The 15,634-nt window shown below is 29.7% G+C and overlaps 1 protein-coding gene across 1 annotated transcript in view; it reads left to right on the top strand.

Moving 5' to 3' along the window:
* LOC149773204 (myosin-IIIb-like) overlaps nt 1-15,634 on the top strand; it is a 108,878-nt gene that overhangs the window by 81,858 nt on the left and 11,386 nt on the right. The window contains exon 28 of the mRNA XM_089946664.1: nt 13,203-13,350. Coding sequence (XP_089802790.1) covers nt 13,203-13,350 — 148 coding nt within the window. The remainder of the gene's footprint in view (nt 1-13,202; nt 13,351-15,634) is intronic.

Here is a 15,634-nt window from a genome sequence, read left to right as displayed (position 1 = left end):
TTCATGTCCACATGGCTGTAGAAATTCATGTCCAAATAGCCTGTAGTGATTCGTGTCCACATGGCTGTAGTAATTCATGTCCAAATAGCATGTAGTGATTCGTGTCCAAATGGCCTGTAGTAATTCATGTCCAAATAGCCTGTAGTGATTCGTGTCCATATGGTCTGTAGTAAGTCATGTCCAGATAGCCTTTAGTGATTCATGTCCACATGGCTGTAGTAATTTATGTCCAAATAGCCTGTAGTGATTCATGTCTAAAACATCTGCACCAGCTGCATTAGATCAAGGCAGGATTAAATTGCATGCAGTAATCCTCCAAACTTAATTTTTAGAATATGCACACACATTTAATCATGTTGGGTTAAAGTGTCCGTAAAGGTCATTGAAGATTGTGAATAATGTTTTCATGTTTCTAGACACAAGCTTGTGCAGGAGTCAGAGATGGTCATTCAAGATTGTAAATGTTATTTTCATGTTTCTTGACATGCGCTTGTGCATGCATCAGTGATGGTCATTCAAGATTGTAAATATTATTTTCATGTTTCCTGGCATGAGCTTGTGCAGGTGTCTGTGATGGTCTTTGAGGATTGTAAATATTGATTTCATGTTTCTAGGCATGAACTTGTGCTGGTGTCTGTGATAGTCTTTCAAGATTGTAATTATTGTGTTTCATGTTTCCATACATGAGCTTGTGCAAGTGCCTGCGATGGTCTTTGAGGATTGTAAATATTGTTTTCATGTTACCATGCTTCAGCAAAGGTGGAAGCGCTGCAAGTTGCCTTATCATCTGAAAATATGAATTATGAATTTCCAGATAGGTTTGCAATGACTTTTCATAAATCAACATTTAGACTAATACTGTACTTATTGCTAATCCTTTAGTTTTTATCACAATGCTCAATTCATAATACATGATGCAGTACTTAATTCATAATACACAATGCAGTACTCAATTCATAATACACAATGCAGTGCTCAATTCATAATACACAATGCAGTGCTCAATTCATAATACACAATGCAGTGCTCAATTCATAATACACAATGCAGTACTCAATTCATAATACACAATGCAGTGCTCAATTCATAATACACAATGCAGTACTCAATTCATAATAATGCAGTGCTCAATTCATAATACACAATGCAGTGCTCAATTCATAATACACAATGCAGTAGCCAATTCATAATACACAATGCAGTGCTCAATTATAATACACAATGCAGTACTCAATTCATAATACACAATGCATTGCTCAATTCATAATACACAATGCAGTAGCCAATTCATAATACACAATGCAGTGCTCAATTATAATACACAATGCAGTACTCAATTCATAATACACAATGCAGTACTCAATTCATAATACACAATGCAGTACTCAATTCATAATACACAATGCAGCTTCTAAACATGACACTTTGATCAGTGTCAGATCACATGCATAACTCATTCTTTGTTTTCATATATAAAAATAACAGTAGAAGGTTGAATGGAAGAATACATGTTTAGTTAAAGGTAATTTTTTTTACAAAAACATCAAATGACTTCAAACTCATCAATGAAGACACACGGATGTATAAATATATATAACAATGAAGACACATGGATGTATAAATATAAATAACAATGAAGACACATGGATGTATAAATATATATATATAACAATGAAGACACGTGGATGTATAAATATATATAACAATGAAGACATGTGGATGTATAAATATATATATAACAATGAAGACACATGGATGTATAAATATATATAACAATGAAGACACGTGGATGTATAAATATATATAACAATGAAGACACATGGATGTATAAATATATATAACAATGAAGACACATGGATGTATAAATATATATAACAATGAAGACACATGGATGTATAAATATATATATAACAATGAAGACACATGGATGTATAAATATATATAACAATGAAGACACGTTGATGTATAAATATATATAACAATGAAGACACGTGGATGTATAAATATATATATAACAATGAAGACACATGGATGTATAAATATATATAACAATGAAGACACATGGATGTATAAATATATATAACAGTGAAGACACATGGATGTATAAATATATATATAACAATGAAGACACATGGATGTATAAATATATATAACAATGAAGACACATGGATGTATATATATATATAACAATGAAGACACATGGATGTATAAATATATATAACAATGAAGACACATGGATGTATAAATATATATATAACAATGAAGACACATGGATGTATAAATATATATAACAATGAAGACACATGGATGTATAAATATAAATAACAATGAAGACACATGGATGTATATATATATATATATATATAACAATGAAGACACGTGGATGTATAAATATATATAACAATGAAGACACATGGATGTATAAATATATATATAACAACGAAGACACGTGGATGTATAAATATATATAACAATGAAGATGCATGGATGTATAAATATATATAACAATGAAGACACATGGACGTATAAATATATATAACAATGAAGACAAGTGGATGTATAAATATAAATAACAATGAAGACACATGGATGTATAAATATATATATAACAACGAAGACACGTGGATGTATAAACATATATATAACAATGAAGACACATGGATGTATAAATATATATAACAATGAAGACACATGGATGTATAAATATATATAACAATGAAGACACGTGGATGTATAAATATATATAACAATGAAGACACATGGATGTATAAATATATATAACAATGAAGACACATGGATGTATAAATATATATAACAATGAAGACACATGGATGCATAAATATATATATAACAATGAAGACACGTGGATGTATAAATATATATATAACAATGAAGACACGTGGATGTATAAATATATATAAAACAATGAAGACACGTGGATGTATAAATATATATATAACAATGAAGACACGTGGATGTATAAATATATATATAACAATGAAGACACGTGGATGTATAAATATATATATAACAACGAAGACACATGGATGTATAAATATATATAACAATGAAGACACATGGATGTATAAATATATATATAACAACGAAGACACATGGATGTATAAATATATATATAACAATGAAGACACATGGATGTATAAATATATATATAACAATGAAGACACGTGGATGTATAAATATATATAACAATGAAGACACGTGGATGTATAAATATATATATAACAATGAAGACACGTGGATGTATAAATATATATAACAATGAAGACACATGGATGTATAAATATATATAACAATGAAGACACATGGATGTATAAATATATATAACAATGAAGACACATGGATGTATAAATATATATAACAATGAAGACACATGGATGTATAAATATATATATAACAATGAAGACACATGGATGTATAAATATATATATAACAATGAAGACACGTGGATGTATAAATATATATAACAATGAAGACACGTGGATGTATAAATATATATATAACAATGAAGACACGTGGATGTATAAATATATATATAACAACGAAGACACATGGATGTATAAATATATATAACAATGAAGACACGTGGATGTATAAATATATATAACAATGAAGACACGTGGATGTATAAATATATATAACAATGAAGACACGTGGATGTATAAATATATATATAACAATGAAGACACATGGATGTATAAATATAAATAACAATGAAGACACATGGATGTATATATATATATAACAATGAAGACACGTGGCTGTATAAATATATATAACAATGAAGACACATGGATGTATAAATATATATATAACAACGAAGACACGTGGATGTATAAATATATATAACAATGAAGATGCATGGATGTATAAATATATATAACAATGAAGACACATGGATGTATAAATATATATAACAATGAAGACAAGTGGATGTATAAATATAAATAACAATGAAGACACATGGATGTATAAATATATATATAACAACGAGGACACGTGGATGTATAAATATATATATAACAATGAAGACACATGGATGTATAAATATATATAACAATGAAGACACATGGATGTATAAATATATATAACAATGAAGACACGTGGATGTATAAATATATATAACAATGAGGACACATGGATGTATAAATATATATAACAATGAAAACACATGGATGTATAAATATATATAACAATGAAGACACATGGATGTATAAATATATATATAACAACGAAGACACATGGATGTATAAATATATATAACAATGAAGACACATGGATGTATAAATATATATAACAATGAAGACACATGGATGTATAAATATATATAACAATGAAGACACGTGGATGTATAAATATATATAACAATGAGGACACATGGATGTATAAATATATATAACAATGAAAACACATGGATGTATAAATATATATAACAATGAAGACACATGGATGTATAAATATATATATAACAACGAAGACACATGGATGTATAAATATATATAACAATGAAGACACATGGATGTGTATATATATATATAACAATGAAGACACATGGATGTATAAATATATATAACAATGAAGACACGTGGATGTATAAATATATATAACAATGAAGACACGTGGATGTATAAATATATATAACAATGAAAACACGTGGATGTATAAATATATATATAACAATGAAGACACATGGATGTATAAATATATATAACAATGAAGACACATGGATGTATAAATATAAACAACAATGAAGACACATGGATGTATATATATATATAACAATGAAGACATGTGGATGTATAAATATATATAACAATGAAGACACATGAATGTATAAATATATATATAACAACGAAGACACGTGGATGTATAAATATATATAACAATGAAGATGCATGGATGTATAAATATATATAACAATGAAGACACATGGATGTATAAATATATATAACAATGAAGACAAGTGGATGTATAAATATATATAACAATGAAGACACATGAATATATAAATATATATATAACAACGAAGACACGTGGATGTATAAATATATATAACAATGAAGACACATGGATGTATAAATATATATATAACAACGAAGACACATGGATGTATAAATATATATATAACAATGAAGACACATGGATGTATAAATATATATATAACAATGAAGACACGTGGATGTATAAATATATATAACAATGAAGACACGTGGATGTATAAATATATATATAACAATGAAGACACGTGGATGTATAAATATATATAACAATGAAGACACATGGATGTATAAATATATATAACAATGAAGACACATGGATGTATAAATATATATAACAATGAAGACACATGGATGTATAAATATATATAACAATGAAGACACATGGATGTATAAATATATATATAACAATGAAGACACATGGATGTATAAATATATATATAACAATGAAGACACGTGGATGTATAAATATATATAACAATGAAGACACGTGGATGTATAAATATATATATAACAATGAAGACACGTGGATGTATAAATATATATATAACAACGAAGACACATGGATGTATAAATATATATAACAATGAAGACACGTGGATGTATAAATATATATAACAATGAAGACACGTGGATGTATAAATATATATAACAATGAAGACACGTGGATGTATAAATATATATATAACAATGAAGACACATGGATGTATAAATATAAATAACAATGAAGACACATGGATGTATATATATATATAACAATGAAGACACGTGGCTGTATAAATATATATAACAATGAAGACACATGGATGTATAAATATATATATAACAACGAAGACACGTGGATGTATAAATATATATAACAATGAAGATGCATGGATGTATAAATATATATAACAATGAAGACACATGGATGTATAAATATATATAACAATGAAGACAAGTGGATGTATAAATATAAATAACAATGAAGACACATGGATGTATAAATATATATATAACAACGAGGACACGTGGATGTATAAATATATATATAACAATGAAGACACATGGATGTATAAATATATATAACAATGAAGACACATGGATGTATAAATATATATAACAATGAAGACACGTGGATGTATAAATATATATAACAATGAAAACACATGGATGTATAAATATATATAACAATGAAGACACATGGATGTATAAATATATATATAACAACGAAGACACATGGATGTATAAATATATATAACAATGAAGACACATGGATGTATAAATATATATAACAATGAAGACACATGGATGTATAAATATATATAACAATGAAGACACGTGGATGTATAAATATATATAACAATGAGGACACATGGATGTATAAATATATATAACAATGAAAACACATGGATGTATAAATATATATAACAATGAAGACACATGGATGTATAAATATATATATAACAACGAAGACACATGGATGTATAAATATATATAACAATGAAGACACATGGATGTATAAATATATATAACAATGAGGACACATGGATGTATAAATATATATAACAATGAAAACACATGGATGTATAAATATATATAACAATGAAGACACATGGATGTATAAATATATATATAACAACGAAGACACATGGATGTATAAATATATATAACAATGAAGACACATGGATGTGTATATATATATATAACAATGAAGACACATGGATGTATAAATATATATAACAATGAAGACACGTGGATGTATAAATATATATAACAATGAAGACACGTGGATGTATAAATATATATAACAATGAAAACACGTGGATGTATAAATATATATATAACAATGAAGACACATGGATGTATAAATATATATAACAATGAAGACACATGGATGTATAAATATAAACAACAATGAAGACACATGGATGTATATATATATATAACAATGAAGACATGTGGATGTATAAATATATATAACAATGAAGACACATGAATGTATAAATATATATATAACAACGAAGACACGTGGATGTATAAATATATATAACAATGAAGATGCATGGATGTATAAATATATATAACAATGAAGACACATGGATGTATAAATATATATAACAATGAAGACAAGTGGATGTATAAATATATATAACAATGAAGACACATGAATGTATAAATATATATATAACAACGAAGACACGTGGATGTATAAATATATATAACAATGAAGACACATGGATGTATAAATATATATATAACAACGAAGACACGTGGATGTATAAATATATATATAACAATGAAGACACATGGATGTATAAATATATATAACAATGAAGACACATGGATGTATAAATATATATAACAATGAAGACACGTGGATGTATAAATATATATAACAATGAAGACACATGGATGTATAAATATATATAACAATGAAAACACATGGATGTATAAATATATATATAACAGTGAAGACACATGGATGTATAAATATATATATAACAACGAAGACACATGGATGTATAAATATATATAACAATGAAGACACATGGATGTGTATATATATATATAACAATGAAGACACATGGACGTATAAATATATATAACAATGAAGACACGTGGATGTAAAAATATATATAACAATGAAGACACGTGGATGTATAAATATATATAACAATGAAAACACGTGGATGTATAAATATATATATAACAATGAAGACACATGGATGTATAAATATATATAACAATGAAGACACATGGATGTATAAATATAAATAACAATGAAAACACATGGATGTATATATATATATAACAATGAAGACACGTGGATGTATAAATATATATAACAATGAAGACACATGGATGTATAAATATATATATAACAATGAAGACACGTGGATGTATAAATATATATAACAATGAAGATGCATGGATGTATAAATATATATAACAATGAAGACACATGGATGTATAAATATATATAACAATGAAGACAAGTGGATGTATAAATATAAATAACAATGAAGACACATGGATGTATAAATATATATATAACAACGAAGACACGTGGATGTATAAATATATATAACAATGAAGATGCATGGATGTATAAATATATATAACAATGAAGACACATGGATGTATATATATATATAACAATGAAGACACGTGGATGTATAAATATATATAACAATGAAGACACATGGATGTATAAATATATATGACAATGAAGACACATGGATGGATAAATATATATATAACAATGAAGACACGTGGATGTATAAATATATATAACAATGAAGACACATTCTTATGTTCAGGAGTCTAAACGGTAGGCACACATTTCCTGGTTCAAAGGAATCTACTGAAATATAATTCGTATTGGAGGAGAAACCTCCGATGGCTCTTAAAATCATATATGGTAGAATTTTGAAAACTTGAGCATTGCTGGTCTAAAACTTCATGATATGAGTTTAAATTCTCAAAGTTCCGAGTCCCACTGTAGACTTTAAATGGTCCTGTGTCAGGAATGAAACCTACTTTTTCTGTTAGTATGTATCCTTCTGTGCACCAATTTTAAACAGATTTAATATATGAAATGTCATGCTGAAAGGTGGCTCAAAAATGTATATAAGAAAAGATTAAGGCAGAGATGAAATTATTTTTAAGAATTATTTAGTATACTTGTGGAACACTAACCTGTGAAATTCATACATGTTTGAAAAAGAATAGATGTGTACTTAATAGAGTCTCATTTTAACTATAAGGCTGTATAAACATGGTCGATTGTTAACACAAAGTGACTTTAAGGCAAGTGTGACTGTGATACTAAATTTCATTTAAACTATTTTAGTAAATCAGAAATCATAAACAGCATGGCACACTCTCTTTCTGTATCTCTCCTCATTTTTCTTTGTTCATGGCCCTACTCTTCCTTCTTCCTAGTCATGCCAGATCGAACTTAAGAAACAGCTTCCTAATTTGCAAGCATCACCATCCCCATCCATCATCATGAAGTTTTACGTTTCAAGCTGAAAACAGTAGTTAACATTCTACAATCTTTCTTTTACACTAATGCTGACAAGCAAGCCTGTTTGGACCATGTCATCAAAGCAATGTTACCAAGACTGTGTTATAATGGGAATGTTACCAAGACAACATTAGCAAGATAGTGTTACCTTGGCAGTGTTACCAAGATAGTGTTACCATGCAGTGTTACCAAGACATTACTACCAAGATAGTGTTATCAGGACAGTACAACCAAGACAATGATGTCATGATAATGTTTTCTAAGACAATGTTACCAAGACAGTCTTACCAATACTGTGCTATTAAGAAAGTGTTACCAAGACAACATTAGCAAGATAGTCTTATCAAGGCAATGTTACCAAGACAGTGTTGTCAAGACTGCGTTACCTAGTGAGTGTTACCAAGACTGTGTTACATAGAGAGTGTTGCCAAGACAGTGCTACCAAGACCATGGTATCAAAATCATGTTACCAAGATGATAGATTCTATTCCCAATACAATAGTGCTAAGACAATGGTACCAAAATAATGCTACAAATACATATTTGCCTATACAGTGTTACCCAGACATTGTTACCAACACAATGGCACCAAGACAGTGTCATTAATAGTATGTTTATCAGTACATTGTAACCTGTATGGTGTTACCAAGATTATGTTACTAAGACAGTGTTGCTAAGGTGATATTGCAAGACAGTGTTACTAATTCAATGTTACCAAGATTACGTTACCAAGACAGTGTTGCTAAGGTGATATTGCAAGACAGTGTTACTAATTCAGTGTTACCAAGATTGTGTTACCAAGACAGTGCCTTATCAGGGCAATGTTAACAAGAAAATGTTGCTAAGACGTTGTTACCAAGAGTGTTAGCAAGATAACGTTATGTATATTTAACTTGCGTTATTTGTTTGTTAGGTGTTTTAAATTATTTTATTTCATTATAGGCTATTGTAATGTAATATTGTATGCTGGATTTAGTCTTCTCCAAAATCATTTTTTTTTCTGTTTGAACTGATTTTTGGATTTCTTTTATTTTGTAAACTACTAATACATAGCTAAAATATTCCCTGTGTTTATGGGTTTAATATCAGGATCATTATTAATAGAAGTAAATATGTTTACCTGGGTCCAGGCCTAGGTTATTGGAACACCTCTAAAATATACCTGGTGAACCAGACATAGTCCAGGCTCTGTATTATACATTTAGTAATAGATTTCTAATTATAACTAACATTTTATTTTGATTTTGTAGACATTAAAATTTTTGTAGGTGGTTATTTTCTATTAGGTAATAGATTTTTTTTTATCAGAAAATGAGGTCAAATAGAGGAGTGTATTATATCATCACTAGAAAGATTATTCATACTTGCTTTTAGATATAACATAATTAATTTGTATTATTTTTGTGATGAGTAGTTCAATTAGGCTTAAATTTATTTCTTCAAATTATTCAGGCAATTTTCCTCTGGAAGAACAAAAATGCTCTGATAACATTCTTGGAAATGGAGACTTGGTTTTTATAGTGAAATACAAACAAAAGAATATATTCTCAGATTGTATTATTGCAATCCTACACGAGACTTGGCACATCTGCATTATATGGGTCATCACAGACACATGAACACTTCTGTGTTGGACTCAATTTGGATTTCTGCTAAAGACTTTTTCAGAACTTTAAATTATTGGCACTTGCATCTGTAATTGTAGGATTATTTTTGGATTTAATTTGAAATACCACAAGTTCTTTTTTACATTTTCACTCTATATTCTAGGAAATAAATCATTTGTTGAAATTTACAAAGCTTGTTGCTTTTCACTCTTTTCTGTTACTTATTTTGAGAGCATAGACTAATAACAATTACAAATACAATGTTACCAGGATATTATTACAAACACAGAGCTAATAAGACAATGTTACCAAGATCGAGATATCAAGACAACAATACCACAACAATCAAGCTAGTTGTATGATGACAGTTTGCCAAGACTGTGTTTTGATTGCAATGTTGAGAGAACAGTGTCACAGAGACAGTTTTATCCAGATGATGTTACCAAAATAGTGTTATCAGAAGAGTGTTACCAGGACAGTGCTATCAAGACAGTATTACCAATACAGTCTTATCAAGACAATATTGCCAAAACGGTGGTATAAAACTGTGTTATCAAGACATTGTTGTCGTGAGAGTGTTATCAAGACATTATTACCAGGACAGTGTTATCAAGACATTATTACCAGGACAGTGTTATCAAGACATTATTACCAAGACAGCGCTGTCAAGACATTATTACCAAGACAGCGCTGTCAAGACATTATTACCAAGACAGCGCTGTCAAGACATTATTACCAGGACAGTGTTATCAAGACATTATTACGAAGACAGTACTGTCAAGACATTATTACCAAGACAGCGCTGTCAAGACATTATTACCAAGACAGCGCTGTCAAGACATTATTACCAAGACAGCGCTGTCAAGACATTATTACCAAGACAGTGCTGTCAAGACATTATTACCAAGACAGTGCTGTCAATACATTATTACAAAGACAGTACTGTCAAGACATTATTACCAAGACAGTGCTGTCAAGACATTATTACCAAGACAGTGCTGTCAATACATTATTACAAAGACAGTACTGTCAAGACATTATTACAAAGACAGTACTGTTAAGACATTATTACCAAGACAGTGCTGTCAAGACATTATTACCAAGACAGCTCTGTCAAGACATTATTACCAAGACAATGCTGTCAAGACATTATTGCCAAGACAGTGCTGTCAAGACATTATTGCCAAGACAGTGCTGTCAAGACACTATTACCAAGACAGTGTTATCAGGACATTATTACCAAGACAGTGTTATCACAAGACAATGTACTTATCAATACGAGGTAATATACACAGAAGTGATAATTTTATTCCATAATTACCAGTAAGGCCATGCTTAAATAATTCCTTCTTGGTTTTTCATCTCCTTAATTCATTATTGTAAAGAATATTAAACATTGGAATCTGACTATCATGCAGACCTGCCAACCCTTACAGTTTTGCTGTAAGACTTATCAAATTGACCCTTCAAATATGGACTTATTAAATAAAGGCAAACATTATGGAAATACAATTGTTGTGGTAAATTCAGTTTAATTGGCTCATCCACATTCGATTTTGATCTGGGTTTCATATTAAAGTTAGTGGAGTTTGTCAGGGAACCAGACTATTTTCACCAGAATATCTGACGCTTTGAACTGCACATACTTTTTTCATGCACAATGTCTTCAACATCAAGGTATTGATTATAGGCTCTTCAAAATATGGCAACCAGCAAGCAATACATGTTCAGCAGGAACCAAAAGGAATATTCTGATTCTTGTGAAAAAGGGCGAGAAGGGTAACATTTATGTTTATTGGACATTAAATGTCAATTTGAATATGTCTTGTGGCAGGAGATACCTTTTTGTCAGGTGTGAATTGGAATAAGAATTCCAAGAATCACATCAAGTTGAGAGATAGCAACAAGTCATTGAGCTACAAAGGGTTTTGAACTGAAGTTTAAGCAATTGTACTAGAGGCAAATGAGTTCTATGTATACTTTACAAACTTTCAACTGAACTTAATATTTACCATCCCTGCATCAGTTTTGAAATCAAATGTTTTAAATACATATTTTCCAACTTTACAATAGCAGTGAATATTTTGTTACACCTTTTAGAAAACTGGTCAAACTTAAGGAAAGAAACCAACTGCCCTAATGTGGTGGTCTTGTTAGGGTTGGCAGGACTTTATTATTTTGCTAAAAGATGTCCCAAAATTGTATTCAGATATAATTGTAGGCATCCCTTATTGCATGAATTAAAAAATATTATTTTTTAAATTGTAGTTATGCAAGATCAATTTCTCAAAAATTGGGGGGAAAACAATCATTTTTAATAATATTGATGGGTCACTTATGCAACACAAAATTATTTATAAGTATGCCCTTGTCATTACTGTCAAGTAAAATGAGAATTTCGTTAATATTCTGTCAGTCCTAAAACAGATTTTTGTTTGTAATTTCAACTGATTGTTTCTGTTTAACCTTTCATTATCAACATAAATCCAATTTTAAATTGTATTAAAATATATTTACCACACAAATTTATCTTCAACACATGCATCCAGTAGAATATTAACTTTTCAGCATGCAAGAAGGTGGTCCAAGCTGAATACTCGACAGGGTGTACAGGCACGCAAGGAACCACTGAGAAAGACACGCCTTCAGATCAAGAAACGTGGTGAGAATGTCAAGGATCGCATGGACTACAGTTGGGATGACAAATACTATAATGGTCAGTTACAAAAATGTTTTTTATTCTTTTACATCAGGTGGAGGTATATGGCATTTCTTATGTCCATCTTCCTACGGTGCAATTTTAGTTTAGGAGTTATTCTAGCAGTTTTGATGCACCAACGTTTTGGCAGAGTGTATGACCATGTATTCTCATTTTTGTCGATTAAATTTGTATTATGATATGACCTCAGTTAACTTTGTGGGTAGCTTTCATTTTTAATAAGGAATAACTCTTTTTACCTTGGAGTGAAATATTGAAAATTGAGGTCACTGTGAATAAAGAAAGAAAATAGAATCAGCCAGAACAATTCCATCTGATGAGTTTCAGTAGTAACAAAACTGTCAGGAACAGGAGGTGACTAGACCACCATAGCAAATGGGAGGGAACACCTCCATACCCAATCAGTCATCATCTTCCCTAAGTTTATTAATGTTAATTGCAAGGTATATGCTGTAGGCTCTTGCAATCAATTTCCATAGTAAATCTAGACAGTGTAGCAATGTTAAATGCACGTGCTGTAAACCCATTCACTTCCACAATAATTGTAGGAATGATAAGTATATATGATCGTGCTGTAAACTCATGTAGCAGTGTTGGTTTTAAATGTACATGATGTAGACACGTGCACTGGATTTCCACAATAACTCATCAATAGTGTACTAATGTTCATTTGCATGCTTTAAATCCATTGATTGAGAAATTATTGGAGATATCATTGGAAAATCCAAGAGGACTTTACAAAAATACTGAAGAATTTGTTAAAGAAAACAACTTGTCAGCTAACAATGATTTCATTTAGCTGTAAGAAATATGAAATATGTCCATATTTCCTAGCATGGAAACTCATATTTCAATACAGAGCAAAATCAAGGTTTATATAAATATTACAATTTCAGCTAATTATCAACAAATATTTGAAACACTGTGTCATGCAATTTTATATGATTATGAAATGTTGTAGATTTAGTCTCCAATGCAGCCATGCTGGAGAATTATCACAAATAGGTCTAAAATGCTGTGCTGTATGTACATTTGACTACTAATTATGACAATTATGTCTCAGAATTTAAATTTTCCAATAGCTGTCAGTTCAAATCCAGCCTTTTTTTAAGTGTAAATTTGCCATTACTTGTATGCTACCAATATTGCTATTTCATATCATTGCTATGAACCACAAGTTTAAATATTTTATAAACAGTGATCCATTTGCATCCAGTCTGTACCTGTTATATTGCCAACATCTGTTCACACACAAAACTGCCATTATAATGAGGTTGGGAATATGAATTGTTTTGAGCTTACTGCTCAATACAGATTGGGATAGATAGGCATGAGGATAGATAGACGTAAGGATAGATCGACATAAGGATAGAAAGACACAAGGATAGATAGACATAGGAAAGGAAATGTAGAATAAAATCATTGTAAAGGGTTACACTACTTATTTAATTGTGGATACTAAGATATATATATATATGTGTATATATATATATATATATATATATATATATATATATATATATATATATATATATACCTGAAGCCATGAGCATTAGGAGATGCCAACTGGTCTAAGGAATCTGCTTATACAGAGTAGTCACCCATCTCGCCCCAGTACCTATGATCATATGGGTTCAAGACTTCACTTGAACAATACATGAGATAAGGAATGTCAGTAGCTTCCTGTGAGTGAGTGGTTCTTCTTGGGGTCTTCACAATTTCTTCCTTCACCAAATGTACTCACTGCTATTAATTGCCTCCTACTGTACTGGAAAATGGCATTAAATCAAACGAAATGATTCATGACCAACCTAAGAGTATTATATTAAAAAGAAATCTTAATCTCTTACTGTGTTACTGAAATCAGCAGTTAGTAATCTGCTTTTTCTATCTCCAGTTCTTGAAAGCTAAAATTCTGATGAAGCCATTTTTGCTAGCCAAGGTTCTGATATGATAACCCTATCTACACCTTGGTGTATCAAGCCGATATTTCTGTACTTTGGGCCTTTAAACCTCATTAGATGAAGCAACCACATCAAATCAGAATTAAGTTGTTCAAATTTGAACACTGTCCCTTCATGAAAAGTGGAGCACACAACTTAAATGGACTGAAAAATAATCAATTTTCCACTGTTGGTCTGTGTTTGTACAAACACCTATCACTTAAATACACCTGTAATGACGTCTCTATGGTATGTAGCCATATTTTTGATGTTAAACTTACAAAGTAACCTTCTTAATTAAATTGTCTCTACCATTTTTGACCGATGTGCAATGCACA

Source organism: Sinohyriopsis cumingii, unplaced genomic scaffold, assembly GCF_028554795.1.
Source record: "Sinohyriopsis cumingii isolate HCF-2022 unplaced genomic scaffold, ASM2855479v2 utg000813l, whole genome shotgun sequence".
Classification (NCBI taxonomy): Eukaryota; Metazoa; Mollusca; class Bivalvia; order Unionida; family Unionidae; genus Sinohyriopsis; species Sinohyriopsis cumingii.
This window is presented reverse-complemented; position numbering and strand designations above follow the sequence as displayed.